Source organism: Acyrthosiphon pisum, chromosome A1 (genome assembly GCF_005508785.2).
Source record: "Acyrthosiphon pisum isolate AL4f chromosome A1, pea_aphid_22Mar2018_4r6ur, whole genome shotgun sequence".
In the NCBI taxonomy this organism is placed as follows: Eukaryota; Metazoa; Arthropoda; class Insecta; order Hemiptera; family Aphididae; genus Acyrthosiphon; species Acyrthosiphon pisum.
The window spans coordinates 13,694,698-13,710,415 of record NC_042494.1 but is presented as its reverse complement, the minus strand read 5'-3'; the positions used below and the strand labels follow the sequence as shown (position 1 = coordinate 13,710,415).

At 28.9% G+C, this 15,718-nt stretch overlaps 2 protein-coding genes across 4 annotated transcripts in view; both read left to right on the top strand.

Moving 5' to 3' along the window:
* The first annotated feature begins 1,470 nt into the window (after positions 1 to 1,470).
* LOC100159626 (electron transfer flavoprotein-ubiquinone oxidoreductase, mitochondrial) overlaps positions 1,471 to 15,718 on the top strand; it is a 28,861-nt gene continuing 14,613 nt past the window's right edge. For all 3 annotated transcript variants that reach the window (XR_511074.2, XR_511075.2, XM_003247039.3), the window contains exons 1-10: positions 1,471 to 1,756; positions 2,452 to 2,556; positions 2,617 to 2,769; positions 3,451 to 3,609; positions 3,677 to 3,873; positions 5,926 to 6,138; positions 9,526 to 9,701; positions 9,769 to 9,980; positions 12,273 to 12,452; positions 12,537 to 12,758. Coding sequence is in view for 1 of the 3 variants with exons in the window: in XM_003247039.3 (XP_003247087.1) it covers positions 1,729 to 1,756; positions 2,452 to 2,556; positions 2,617 to 2,769; positions 3,451 to 3,609; positions 3,677 to 3,873; positions 5,926 to 6,138; positions 9,526 to 9,701; positions 9,769 to 9,980; positions 12,273 to 12,452; positions 12,537 to 12,758 (1,645 nt within the window). In the remaining 2 variants the exon portion in view is untranslated. The remainder of the gene's footprint in view (positions 1,757 to 2,451; positions 2,557 to 2,616; positions 2,770 to 3,450; positions 3,610 to 3,676; positions 3,874 to 5,925; positions 6,139 to 9,525; positions 9,702 to 9,768; positions 9,981 to 12,272; positions 12,453 to 12,536; positions 12,759 to 15,718) is intronic.
* Positions 9,987 to 12,188, top strand: LOC115033657 (FLYWCH-type zinc finger-containing protein 1-like). Its single transcript, XM_029486699.1, has one exon. The coding sequence runs from the start codon at positions 10,218 to 10,220 to the stop codon at positions 10,707 to 10,709; it is 492 nt and encodes a 163-aa protein (XP_029342559.1). The 5' UTR covers positions 9,987 to 10,217; the 3' UTR covers positions 10,710 to 12,188.

Below are 15,718 nucleotides of genomic sequence, written 5' to 3'. Positions count from 1 at the left end.
GACTTAGGTCTCAGGTTAATTGTGAACGAGTGATTAGCAAATTGTATATTATCAAAAATCTTCCACGTGCTTTAGTATCTAATGACCCGATGACCGCTTAGATGCTTTTAGATTCTGAGTGGAACGATGTAAACGAAAATGTATTGATTTTACAATGATGTGTGTTTTTTTATTTTTTTTTTTTTTTGTGTCTGTCATCACCTTTTAGGACAGTAAAAGTGCTTCGATTTTCTTCAACAGTATCTTTTCTGATAGGAAAGTGAATCTAGTTGGTACTTGGGGGGTCAAAAGTTTCCCAGTAGTTTTCAAAAGCGCCGCGAAAAACAAAAGAAAAATTAAGGAAAAACGGTAATTTTTACGCAAAATCTGTTTTCGAGAAAATTGATTTTGGTTTAACTCTTAAACATATGACCGTAGGTACATGAAATTTTGACTGAATGTTTATATTAGCACTTTCTATACACCATAACATTTTCCAAATATTTTGTCTTATTTTGAGCTCTTTACGGACATTTTCAGTTACTAATTTTTTTAGTTTTTTTTCCTATAAATATCAATAAAATTTTATTTGTTGGTTAAAAAAACTTGAATATTTAATAAAAGCAGGAGCCGGCAGGCGTAGGGAGTCTTCTAGAACGTTGAGCGTATGCGTAAAAACTCAGAATTCGAAACTGCCTTGCCATATCATTTCAAAACGAAGTCTGGCTAATCTAATTTTGATTGTGCCGTCGTTCTTAATTCGTTTAAGTACATAGGTTTCAAAAAAGAATTTTTATTCGTAATAGGTGCAGTAAACTAGTGACGCGCGAATGCGCAAAAATCGTAAAACAGCGAACTTCATTAAGCCATAACTTCGAAACTAAATCCGACCGCCAAATTCTGACTTCACCATCGTTCTTAGTATAGTTAACTACATAAGTCTAAAAAAAAAAATTGCAAAAAAAAGGGTGTCCGGTAAAGTAACAAAGTTCCCTAGACTGGCATACCGTCTCCGCTCAGAATCGTTTTTTTTATACAATGATATTATATCATTGAATTCAAATTTAATACCATCCATTTTACGGTGACCCACTCGCAACCTACTTAGTTTTAAGTATTAAGCAGTTGCTTTATATTTACTCTCAAACAGTCAAACCGCTCAATAAACCATATATTATTGGAAATACAAAAATTTTTCAATACTATTCATACCCCTTATGAGACCCGGACCTGAGTTCTGGACACTGCCACACACCCACACTGGAGTACTGGACAGTAGATACATAGATTTCTATTTAGTAGTATAGAAGTCTGTGGGACAGTCACTGTGTAGTCAGTGTAGAAGATCTTCTAAGACCGTGGATCGTGGCCCTGTAAACACGTATGGTATGTTTTTTTTATAGTCAGCTGTTATTACATATTGAAACTGCAGATATAATATTATTATCATCACAGAACAATAACCGTGATTACACCACTATTCGGTGATAACTCCATGTAAACAAGCCTTGATTATAAAATTATTGTTATGTGATTAAATACCATTTAAAAACGAGGCCAATGGGCAATGTCTATCGTTTTTATAATCGAACCAAACTCTACAGCGATACTCGATAGTCTCACAAAATCGAATACGGAAGTAACCAAAGTTCAGTCCATACATCAGTAAAATTTTAAGTTTAATCGTTGTTGAATTCATCACAGTGATTTCTGTATGTTTTTAAAAATCATAAAGACCAAAAACTCAAAATGATGGCCACAACATCAAATTTATTATGTAAGTACTTAGTACCTACTTGTTGTATTTAAAAGAACTGTGCAAGGTCAATTTTAAAAAAAATTAAAAAATTTCGGATTGATTTCATTACTTATTACAAAATATTAAAAATTATAATTTAAAGAAAAGTTTTTATACTTGGCTTTTTTAGTTCAGTATATAATTATTTGTAATTAATAAATAATTATTTATTAATAAACAGTTAATAATTTATTTAAAGTTTGTACAGTTTGGTATATAAATGATATTTATAAAATCATTTTATTTATGTATAAGTATAACTTTTGTACTCTTGAATACTATAGCTGTGTATTTTACAGTTATGATATTGTATATTATAATGTATACTGTACTTGACAATAATAAAATCAACATAGGTATATGTATATTTTAAAGACTAAAATAAATTTTAAATTGTTAATTAGCCGAAGGATATAAGTAAAGTTTATTACCTTCGAAGGTAATATATTTATTACATAACGTAAACAGGTAAAAAAATTGTTAATAATATGTTTATCAAAAGTAGGTACTTGGATAATATGCTTATAGATAGGTACATTTTGTTAAGGATGATAATTATTTGAGATTTTACATTTTGATGAATAATTAATTGTTGATTCATTTTATGTCATTGAAATATTTTAAATAGTAACATATTAACTACCTATAATGTTTTTGAATAAAATAATTTTTAGTTCGTAAAGTGGGAACATCATGCTTCCGTTTATATTCAGCTACTTCACCAAAGATTACAACACATTATACTGTGTGTCCACGAGAAAATGACCAAAGATGGAAAGGTATTCGCTTTGTTTTTAGTTTAATTTATTTATAATCATACTTTATGTTGTATTATATAGATATATCAATGGAACGTTATGAGGATGTGGCTGACGTTGTAATTGTTGGCGGTGGACCAGCTGGTTTATCAGCTGCAATAAAGTTAAAAAAGTTAGCAACTGAAAATAACAAGGAGCTAAGAGTTTGTGTGGTGGAAAAAGCTTCAGAAGTTGGTAAGACTTTATCATTATACATTTAATTTTATCTATTGAAAACAAAATTAAATATGTATTTATTAAAGTCTTGGGTTTACCAACTTTTAAATGTTCATTATTAACCTTAAATAATAATAAAAGTATTTTTATTAGCTAAATTAAAAGATAATTTGTATAAAAAATTAATGAAAAAAAAAGTATTTTATACTGTATAGACCCATATTAATTCCTATGCTGTATAGGTACTTCTATTAATTATAATTGATAGAAACAGTAGATCGCTGCTTCCAATCCTCATAATTGGAGAATTATTTTAGTGTTTTTCATTGTTCAAAACAAGAATAAAGTAGTTACTAGTTAGTTAATAGCAATTTAGACTTGCAAACATTTGATTGCTTGAAACAAATCTAGGACGTTTCCCCCATGCTGTTTCACCCCCGCATGGGAAAATTCCTCCTGGACATTAAATTAAAAGTATAAATATTAAACAATAATATACAATGCAAATCAATAAATGTACCTACAAATGATTAAATTAATATATAAATATAATTTAATAATACGTCATAATAACACTTATTAGTACAAAATACACTAATATAAATATTAAAAATATTAGGTAAATAATAATATACAAATTACAAAATAATTTAAATAAATAAATGTATTGTCTACAAGATTTTTTTATATTTATTTCAGGTAATCATATTCTATCTGGTGCTGTTGTTGATCCAATCGCCTTGAATGAACTATTTCCCAATTGGAAAGATTTGGGTGCACCATTAACTACCCCAGTGAAAGATGATAAGTTTGGTTATCTCACTAAAAGTAGTCGTATACCTATACCTATTTTACCAGGTAATAAATGTTTGATTTGTAATATTTATTAGTGCTGATTTAAATTAATTAAATATGTATACAATAGGTATGCCAATGGATAACCATGGAAATTATATTGTGAGATTGGGCCATTTAGTAAAATGGCTTGGTGAACAAGCCGAATCCTTAGGTGTTGAAGTATATGCAGGATATCCAGCCGCGGAAGTCCTCTATCATGATGATGGTTCAGTGAAAGGAGTTGCAACTGGTGATGTTGGCATTGCCAAAGATGGATCACCTAAAGTATTTAAATATCTATTAATTAACTATAGCTTAAGGAGATTGCAAATGGTCAATTATTTCGGCTATCTCCCAATAAACGGTCTACCTCCGTAACCGTAACTATAAATATGAGTATAGTATGCGGTCTATCAGTGTTCTACCTATATAGCTGGGAATCCCACATCATTTATATTTATTATCTACCAATTTATATGTTTTATCTTAATTTTTCATAACGATATATATTTTATCATATAGGTAACAATACAGGTTACTGGGTTAGTAGGTTTAGTGTCGTTTGTAGTAATACAACTTTTTTTAAATTTTGAGTTGAAAAATAGTTTTTAAAATGCTAGTTAAAGAATTTTATAAAAATTTTTTAACCGAAGAATCTACTGTCAAATACCTGCAAGATCATGGTTTACTACCTTGTGCAAAAAAATGTCACAAATGTGGCAGTGAAGTAAAACAGTACCAAATAAATGACCGAGGAAAAATAAGAGAAGTTTTCCGTTGTAAAAAAAAAGGTTGCCAAACTACCCAATCGGTACGTAATAATAATTCATTTTTTACTTATGTGGATGCAAATGGTCGATGGAATAGTGGATTGAGTCTCAGTGAAATTATGGAGATAGTGTACTCCTGGGTTACGGATAATCAACTAGTTCAACTGATAAAATTTACGGGGAGATCCGAAAATACTATTTGTGACTGGATGTATCTCTGTAGAGACATTCCTGTACGTCTATTTAACAAAAGGCAACCTTTTGGGGGTCCTGGTCAGATCGTTCAAATCGACGAATGTTTGTTGTGAGGCGCACGGAAAAATAATAAAGGGCACTTTCGACTTGCCGATTTAAAAGCTGCAGTTATACCTATACAAGAAGATGAAGAAGACACCAATCGCAATTATGGTCGGAGAATTGGTGGACCGTGGGTAGTCGGATTATGTTGTGTTTTGGAAAATGGTTTAACTGATGTAAGATTCTTTGTTGTTGAAAAAAGAGACAAAGAAACATTACATCGAATAATTTAAAAATGAGGTACCTATGAAATAATGTGTACTGTTTACATAACTGTCTATCTAACAATTTGGGTTTAATTTTAAGGTATTACCTGGTACAACAGTTCATTCTGATTCGTGGCTTGGATATAAAGGTTTATCTGAAAAGGGTACATGAAACAGTTAATCATTCAAATAATTTTGTGGACCCGGAAACTGGTGCCAATACACAAAGAATTGAAAGTCTTTGGAGGCCTCTTAGACTCAAAATCGTTAAAAAAATGTGTGGTACTAATGAAGACCTCTTAGATAGGTACTTAGCCGAGTATTGGTGGCGAGGATTAAATAAAACAGATAATATTTTTGATGCTTTCCTTAGAGATATGAAATTATGCTTTGTGGATAATTTTGAGGATCCTAAATAAATTAAATTTTTTTTATACTTTAAATTATACTTATATTGTACTTTATTACTTTAATATTATTACGGTAGACCACGTCCATTTTGGTAGACCGCATATTTTTGTGGTAGACCGCATATTGGGAGATAGCCATTATTTCAACCAAAATGTTGAAATAATCTTTTGTCAATCAAATCGATGGATCTGATAATGCGATCAGGCTACTTTTTAAAATGTCGTTCCTAAACTTCTATACATTTTATTTAAATATTTATAATTTGTTTCATTTTTAAATGTTGAAAATTTGAGATTTAAATTAAATATCTTAAAATGTGGACTGATTGATCTTAAGGATACATATTAATGAATTCCAATCATTTTTCAGAAGTCTTATCACGTTATCAGGTCCATTAGTAGAATTGACAAAAAGTACATACAAATTAGCATAAACTGTTTACTGTTCACGAGTGCAAAGCCGAGGCGGTGACTTGTGTGTGCGAAAGTGCTCCTCTATTTCTTCTACTCTACACTAGTCTACAGTCACACACACTAATATTCACTTACAACGCAAACATTTACAAAAATTGCATGCATTTTAATTCCTTAAAAACTATCCATTTGCAATCTCCTTAAAATATAATTAAATTTAAAATACTATTTCATTTATAGGATAGTTTTGAACGCGGTATGGAATTGCATGCCAAAATTACCATATTTGCTGAAGGTTGTCATGGTCATCTTACCAAACAATTATTTAAAAAATTCAATCTACGTGAAAATTGTGAACCACAATCATATGGCCTTGGTCTTAAGGAAATATGGGAAGTAAAACCTGAACATCACAGTCCTGGAAAAGTAGAACATACTGTTGGCTGGCCATTAGTAAGTTGTTTTCAGCCTGGTCTTCGCTTAACTAAAAATTGAGCTGGAGAGATGGATTTTAATGAATCTTGAAATTGCAAGAGAATTATTACATATGTAATAATCAACTCCATCATCTAAAATGTTATAAAACTCTGAATATTTTATACTCAAGTAATACATTAAATAATAATTATACTTTAAATAAAACATACATACTGAAGCAACAAGTGAAGGTTTAATTATAAAAAATCCTTTTACTGAAAATTCTAGTCGTCTTTTTAATATTTGTTCAGAAAATAAATACAGCTGAAAATGTAATAAGTTGTTATAAGCTATTAATTGAAGTACATCAAATTAAATTCGATATTGTTGTAATACTTCATCTTCGATATCTTGCTTTTGTCCAATATCCAACAATTTGTGAATTATCTGCGTTATTTGTGCTCCCTATAAGTGCGAACAATTAAATGAATTATTGCTTTTCATAATAATATTGTTTTTATGAGTTGACATTCACATACATTGATGTCAATTTGATTTAATTTATACATAGATATTTATGATATAATTAAAAGGCTTCTACACCAACATTTTTTTTCTCTTTCTGTCTATCTATCTATGTAATATAGCAAGAAAAGTATTCCATACTTCCACGATTACGAATCTGGTTTAATTTTTGATGAAGAGACCTATTATATATTTTATTTAAATTATACAAGAATAGGTAAATCCTACAAATTGACTGGAAGGTTATTAATATTTTTGTTGTTTGTAGTTACTAGTTAGTAATGGTTAATAAATACAAGAAAAATTAAGGTAAATTAAAATATGTTTATCTTGAAATGATAATATTAAAAAACCATCCTGCCAATCCACAGGAATTCTTCTTTATAAAATGTATTGTAGGTTCCTTTGATCATACTGAGCCAGAGAGTTTAAATGTTGGTAAACATAACTTTTTGCTATATTACATACACAACATAAAACTAATTTTGTTTTGGCAGTCACTAAATTAGTAAACGTGAGCATGTCATGTGAATATTATATTATTTGTAATATTTCATACTTTTTCAAAGATATTGCTGGTACATTTTACTAGATGAATAATTGGCCATATTGTTAGAATAATGACAGACATAGTGAACATTTGAGACCATTTGTGTGATACATTACGTTCGTCGGCCACGAGTGCTGTCACTATATTGTAATGTACTGGTAATACATTAAAAAATATGACTCTTGGTACCAAAACCAATAGTTGAATATTGTAATATGAACAAACTTCTATAAATGATATGTATGTGAATAAATGCATACGGTTTAATACAGTTATATCCTTTGGTCTGACTGTATACCAGTGAATCCAATAAACACTCTTTGATTTTTCCATGTAAGCTTCTAGTATGTTTTTTATATAGTTGAATCGTTTTGATAATTGATTTAATTTTGCATTTATTTGAAGTACAAGTATCCAAACTATAGGTATACAAACCATTTCAGTAAAATCCACTGATGGGAAATCATTTTCATGCAATGCTAGATGATAAAGTATTATGTAACTGACTGTTGTTGAGACGATGAGTAAAAGTGTCTTGAAATTGATATATGTAATTAAACTGTCCTTGTAACTCAATTCTAGGTTTTTCGATAGAAAATCGACGTAAGCAATGTTTTTAGTAAAACTTTTATAAATATCATGTCCCATAAATATATTGAAGAAACACACTATGATCAATATTATATTTAAAGTTACATACGTCATGTAAAGAAGTATACTAATTCTTGAATCTTTATTTTCGGCTATGATCCATGTAAATTTCCAATAGTAGTAAATGAGAAGTGAAATTATAATTATTATAACTACTACCTTAGATAACTTTTTAAAATGTTTATTGGAAAAAATATCACTATTAGAGTTTTTTAAATATTTAGGTGTATTATCCGTAACCATTTTGCAATAGTATCAATGACTTTTTTTCTAATAAACAATTTTGAAATTGATGTTTATGCATTTTCAGTAAGTTGTCAAGTATTATAGTCCTTTAAAAGTAGCCTATGGAATAAAAGATGATTAATGTATTATTCATTTTAAAATAAATATTTTAGTATTAGTATTGCAAATAAACATTAGACAAATAAAACATGTATCACTTGATGTCTTCAAATGATATAATAGAAAATATTACAAAATCAATAAATATTTTGTATCATAACCAACTCATTTAAAAGAAGTACTCTGTAGAGGGTAGATAGTATGTTTGTATACAATATGTGAAGTTGTTTTTCCTTTATAGAATTTCAAATTTATTATGGAATGTTTGAATTAAAGTTTTTGAGTTTGTACATATTTCATTTTTAAAAGGGTTTCATTTCAACCACTCAAATAAATTTATATTAATCAGTAAAATGAAATCATTGTGCATTATTAACATTGATATTTAATTATTTTATACAACTTGACATTTAGTAAATATATACCTATTAAATTGATACCTACTTCAGAAAATGGGTATCAATTGTTTTTTCTACCATTATAATTTTTAATTCTTGGGATTAATGAAACACCTACTGTTTTTTGAACGATTCACCATTTATTTAAACTTAATATGTAGAAATTGTTTCAAAAGTAGAGTGTTCAAACATTTAGTGTATTGGTTTTATAATATGTATGTTTAATTTTTATGTCTGTACACGTTTTATTGTAGGAAAAATGCTTCAATGTACCACTTCAAGGGTGGTTGAAAAGTGGATCTAGTTAGTACTTTAGGGAGATCAAATGTAAAAATTTTCAATACTCGTCAAAATAATCGTGAAAAACAAAACAAAAGTTAGGGAAAAACTTGAATGTCAGACCAGTTTTTGACAAAATTGATTTTGTTTATTTTTGTGATTCGAAAATAAATATCTGTTGACACTTGAAACTTTCACCAAATATTCACGTTAGCATTTATTAGACATGATATAATTTTCAAAATATGTTAGCTCTTTTTGTGCTATTAGATATTAGAAATCTTTGACTTTTTAAGGTTGTTTTTTCTTCGATTTATGTATGTTTAAATTGTTGTCGGTGTGTAAAAGACTGCACATTTAATACAAGTTTCTAAGTACATTTTTCTTACAGAAAATAAATAATTTTGTAATTTAAAAACAAATAACCGTAAATATTTGACATTTTCATCAGTCAACTCAATTCTTTTCAAAAAAAGTTTTAATAAAATAAGCTTGTATAATATAAATAATTGTATTATTATGTATTTACCAATTATTTATTTTATGGTAATAAAATATTAATATTATCATATGTTTGAATTGTGTTACCTATTTTTCATATGAAAATATGAAATACATTAATATCAGTATTTATATTTTGTAATGTTTAAATTAAAATTTTGATTTTGATTTTAGGACAAAAATACTTATGGTGGCTCCTTTATTTATCATTTGAACGAATCCACTCCTCTTGTTGCTGTTGGCTTTGTTGTTGGACTTGATTATAGTAATCCATACTTATCTCCTTTTAGAGAGTTTCAGAGATTTAAACATCACCCTCATGTCCAACCTTTGTTTGAGGATGGTAAAAGGTATATTCATAATAATTACTTATATATAAGCAATAAATAAAAAAAAAAATTATTTTATTTTACACAGGATTGCGTATGGTGCTAGAGCTCTTAATGAAGGAGGTTTTCAGTCTATTCCAAAACTCTCTTTTCCTGGTGGTGCTTTAATTGGTTGTACTGCTGGATTTTTAAATGTACCAAAAATCAAAGGTACTCATTATGCAATGAAATCTGGCATGCTTGCTGCTGAGTCAACTTTTGATACCATTTTTAATACATCTGTAACAAGCGAAACTGCTGGTAAGTAATTTTTGGTGTCACGTCATTTCATCGCGGCTAAATGCATCGTGCGTCAATTCACCGTGGTTATTTTATCGCAACGTCAATTTATCGCGTATTATCGTTTTTATGATTTTTGAACTCTAATGATATCTGCTAATGCTAGCCTCAGTCTTATGACAACTGTCAAATCGTCATTTTACCCGTCGTGTATTTATCGAATACGCTAATTTATTATTATAATAAAATTATTTTATTATGACTTTTCAAATGCTAAAAACTGAGAAAGGGAAGGATATGCTTTGCTACGATGGCCACATTTTTTTAAAAGAAAAAGAAAATGGCACGAAATCCATATGGAAATGTAATCAGTATTATAAAAATAAATGTCGCGGACGACTTCACCTAAGCAAAGTGAAAATATTAAAAAACACTGACCATAATCACGTTCCAAGTTCATCAGAAATTCAGATAAAAAAAACACTTAATAAACTAAAAGATATAGCCAGTAATAATAGTGATATGAGTACACAATCGGTAATAGGTTCAGCACTTAATCAAATTCCTATTGAATCGTCTGGGCAGTTACCTAATATAAATATACTTAAACGTACTATTCAACGTGTACATAAGCAAAAATTACAGTTGCCCAACGACCCGACAGACTTAAATTTTATCATACCCGATGAAATGACAAAAATCATAGATGAAAATCTTTTTTTGCAATATGATAGTGGTATTAATATTTAATACTGAACGAATTTTAATTTTTTCAACAACACGTTTATTGTATCTTATGACACAATGCGACAACTGGTTTTGTGATGGCACATTTTCTAGTGCACCATCATTATTTTATCAATTATATACAATTCACGCTGTTCAGTATTCTAATGTGTTACCGTCTGTTTACATCTTATTACCAAATAAAAAAGAAAACACCTATAAACATATGTTTCAAGCACTAAAAACAATTGAGCCTGATCTAAGTCTTAAGACAATTATAGTCGACTTTGAAAATGGTGCAATGAATGCAATAACTTCTGAATTTCCTGAAGCAAAACTAAAAGATTGTTTCTTTCATTTGTCGCAATGTATTTGGCGACAAATTCAAGCCGCAGGCCACCAAAAAAAAATATATAGATGACGTAACTTTTGCGCTACAGATTCGTAAACTACCAAGCTTAGCTTATGTACCAGAAAATAAGGTTATTGAGTCTTATGAAAAATTGTTGGACACCAAATACTTTATTGAAAATGACGAACTACTATCACCAATTCTTAATTATTTTGACAATACTTGGATAGGACGTACTGACTGGCGACAAAAAAGGCGATCACCTACTTTTAAAATTTCGATTTGGAACTGCTATTCGTTGGTTTCTGAAGATTTACCAAGAACAAATAATGCTGTTGAAGGATGGCACAATTGTTTTACATCGATCTTAAATCAATGTCATCCAAGTATATGGAAATTTATATTAGCATTGAAAAAAGAGGAAAACACAAATAAAATAAAAATCGAACAATATATAGCTGGAGAATGTCCACCAGCAAAAAAAAAGTATCAAGATAAAGCTCAACGTCTAAAACAATATGCTATGATTTTGAAAATAGATCTATCGACGACTATTTACAAGGAATAGTTCATAATTTTCAATTGCAATTGTAAATTTTGTAAATAATGTATATTATGTAAACGACAAACAATATTTATTGTGATTTTTCGTGATTATTTAAATAATAAAATTTGGCGATAAATTGACGTGCGACCACGATAAATTGACATGCGATGAATTGACCGCAATCATTTGACGCGCGATGAATTTAGCTACGGTGAATTGACGTATATCCGTAATTTTTATTTCTGTATATTATAATATTCATAAGCATACCCAGGAATTTATTTGGAGCCTGGTTTCAATAATCAATAATTACTTTTTTATTTTTACTTTTTTATTACTTTTTTTTTTTTATACCTAACAGATTTCTTATAAACATATTTTATACAAGCAAAAATCTAGTAAATCATAAATTAATGCCAACTTATTTCGAAGGCAATATTTGAGGAGTATTAAAATAATGTTTTGTTAAATTATTAAGTACTTACTCAAATAATAAGTGTTGAAATTATCTATTAAAATACTGATGAATATGCTAGAACTTAGATAAGTATTACTATAAAATTAAATAGTTTTTAGGAACTTCAATAAATTTTTTAGCCATGAAAAAATTATCTTATAATAATATACTATATAACATTATAACCTGTATGAAAATATAAAATATAAATATATTTATTACATCATAAAGGTTTGGAACCTAAAGACTATGAAGAAAAAGTAAAAGGCAGTTGGATATGGTCAGATTTGAAAGAAGTAAGAAATGTTCGACCATCTTTCCACACAAAGCTTGGACTGTTTGGAGGTATGGCATATTCTGGATTTACACTTGCCGTTAAAGGAAAGGAACCTTGGACATTAAGCCATGGAGGTATGCGTATAATTTTTTTTTAATTATTTTTTATTTACTTGATTGTTTGTTATTAATATATATTTTTTTAATACAATATGTAAGTTCCTGATAATGAGAGACTGAAAACAAAGACTGAAGTTTCTGTTATCGAGTATCCAAAACCTGATGGAAAAATTAGCTTTGATATTTTATCTTCTGTGGCATTAACTGGCACAAACCATGAAGGAGATCAACCGGCCCATTTAACATTATTGGACGACTCTGTTCCTGTAAACACAAACCTTAATCTGTATGATGGCCCAGAAGGCAGATTTTGTCCTGCAGGTAAAACTATTTGTAATTTAACAATACATAGATTTAAGAATTTATCTTACTATAACTAGTAACAGTGCCGTAACTAGAGGTTGGAGACATGGGCGCTCGCCAAAAGCGCAATAAAGTATGGGGCGCATTTGAGTCAAATTAAAATTGGTTTTTTTATAAAAATTTTTTTCTTATATATTATTTAAAGTTTTATTAAAATTAAGCGAAAATGTGTAATGTGTATTTTTACGTATGAAATGTATAGTCATATGGGCACGACGCACGAACGAAAAATTAATTAGAATTAATTTAAAAAACTGGTTATCCATTTCAACTTCATCTGAAAATCGCCCATCTGGTTCATCACCTGATCAAGTTAATTTTAAAAATGTACCGAGTCCTGGAATTTCTACAACTGTAACGGCTATTTCGACTTCATCTGACAATCGCCCATCTGGTTCATCATCTGATAATAATAATTTAGCACTTCGAGGAAAGTCAGGAATAATAGGAGAAAATAACTGCGGATTTTTTTTAAATACTATAGAACTCATAAGTCATTATCATTCACTTTAAGCAGAACATATTTCAGCAATGAAATCTAAAAAGAGATCAATAAGTTATTTTTCACCAAAAATTCAAAACGAAATTATAAACCTTATGGGTAAAAAAGTTCGGAATGGAATCATATCAAAAATAAAAGATGCAAAATATTTTTTCATTATATTTGACTGTACTCCAGATCTTTCCCATAAGGAACAAATGAGTCAGATAATAAGATATTTAGAAATGGTTGATGATCAATGTTGTATTAAAGAAAGTTTCATTGATTTCATTGTGTCAAACGAAAAAACTGGTCATGGACTAGCAACCGAAATAATGAATAAAATAAAAAGTGGTGGATTAAATATTGAAAATTGCTAAGGTCAAGGTTTTGATAATGGCACTAACATGGCAGGCCAATATAATGGAGTTCAATCTAAACTTATTCAAATAAATGAATAGGCAAGGTTTATACCCTGTGTGGCACATAGTTTGAATTTAGTTGGTTTGCATGCAACAGAAATGTCTCCATGTATGATAACATTTTTTGGAACAGTTCAAAGAATTTTCACGTTTTTTTCTGGTTCCACAGCTAGTCGCTAGGTGGGATAAATTAATAACCGTTATTAAAATGACATTGAAAGCGCACTGTGAAACACGATGGTCATCAAAAAAGCGTGCGGTTTCAGCACTCTGTAAAAACATGAAAGATATTTATATAGTTTGGAAAAATATTTCAAACGATCCTAGCTGTAATAATGATACCGTATCAGAAGCTAGTGTTCTTCTAAAAAAAATTACTTTTAAATTTCTTTGTTTACTACATATATGGAATGATATTCTCTTAAATATTGATAGAATTAATAACTCTTTACATTCCAAAAATTCATCAATTGACACCGCATATAAAATGATAAAAGAATTAGTAAATACAATTAAAAATTTGCGAAACAGTGGTATAGCATCTTATGTTGAAGTAGCAAAAAATATAGCAATAGAACTGGATTTGGAAACAGATTTTCCCAAAAAACATAAGGTAAAAAAGAAACGTATGGTATCAGAACTTGCAGAGGATGAAGGTCATTCAATCAATTCCAAACGAGAGTTGAAAGAGAATTTAATGCTGTGATGGATTCAGTAATTGTTCAGATGGAATGGAGGTATAAAAAAATGGAAGAAGTATCTTCTGATTTTGAATTTTTAAGCGGCCATTTCCTATATCATCAATCAGATGATATAATAAAAAAATATGCATCTGATTTAGCAATAAAATATTCAAAATATTTAGATGGAACAGAGTTAGTTTCAGAACTATTATGTTTCAAACACCAAGCGTTGTCGCTGTTTTCCGATTTAAATACAGTATTTCCATTGGATCTGATCAACGTGATACATTCTAATTCTTTAAAAGATATATACCCTAACATAGAAATAGCCTTAAGAATTTTTCTTACTCTTCCAGTGACCGTGGCTTCTTGTGAATGAAGTTTTAGTAAACTAAAAATTATAAAAAACCATCTATGCTCAACGTTAGGACAGGAACGCCTTACAAATTTGGGAATATTATCAATTGAACTTGAAACAAGTAATTCAATCAGCTAGACGATTTTGCAGTAACAAAGGCTAGAAAGATTAAATTTTAATATTAATGATCTATTTTAATATTTTATATTATTTAACATTACATGTATTTACATATAATAAGAAACATTGTGCTTAAATTGTAGATAAAGACTCAATTATTTAAAAAATATAGCGTTATTTTGATTAACATATAAGAATGTTATATTATTATATTTATATAAAAATTATACCTATGAAATAAAATAATATAAAATTCGCCAAGGGCGCCACGAAGGGTAGTTACGGCACTGACTAGTAATTAGTAAACATGACATAATTTACAACTATAATATTGTGTAGAATGTATTTAAGCTATCAATATGGTTAGATATATTCATATTGTTCTATTTAATTGGAAAATAATTGTAATTTTATATCTAACTAATCATACTGTCACTGAACTGGGTATAAAGGAAAAACAAAATATATTCACAAATTTCAAACCTATTCCATGTTGGGAAAGACATTAGATCTTGAACTGCAAGTAATTTAAAAAAGAAATTTGTTTAGCAACCAATAACAAGTGTGACAATAAAAAGAGTCTTACCAATTTCAGATAGACCAAAAGTCATAATAATATCAAAAATCGTTTTATATCTAACTATAATAAATAATAGTTTAATGGGATACAGAATAGTATAATAATTGTTAAGAGGACGTGATAACCACATGTGTTGTCTCCGTCTTACAAGTGCGTACCATACCAAATTTTACGCTCAGAACACGTGTAGCTCCGTTAATTTAAAAATTAGAGTGAATTCACCTCTTATAAAATCTAAAGATAAGATTATTATCTAGGTAACCTCATATGTTTT

Bases quoted from the DNA above. Each gene is read 5' to 3' on its own strand.
- LOC115033657 (XM_029486699.1), top strand. From the start codon at position 10,218: ATGACTTTTCAAATGCTAAAAACTGAGAAAGGGAAGGATATGCTTTGC.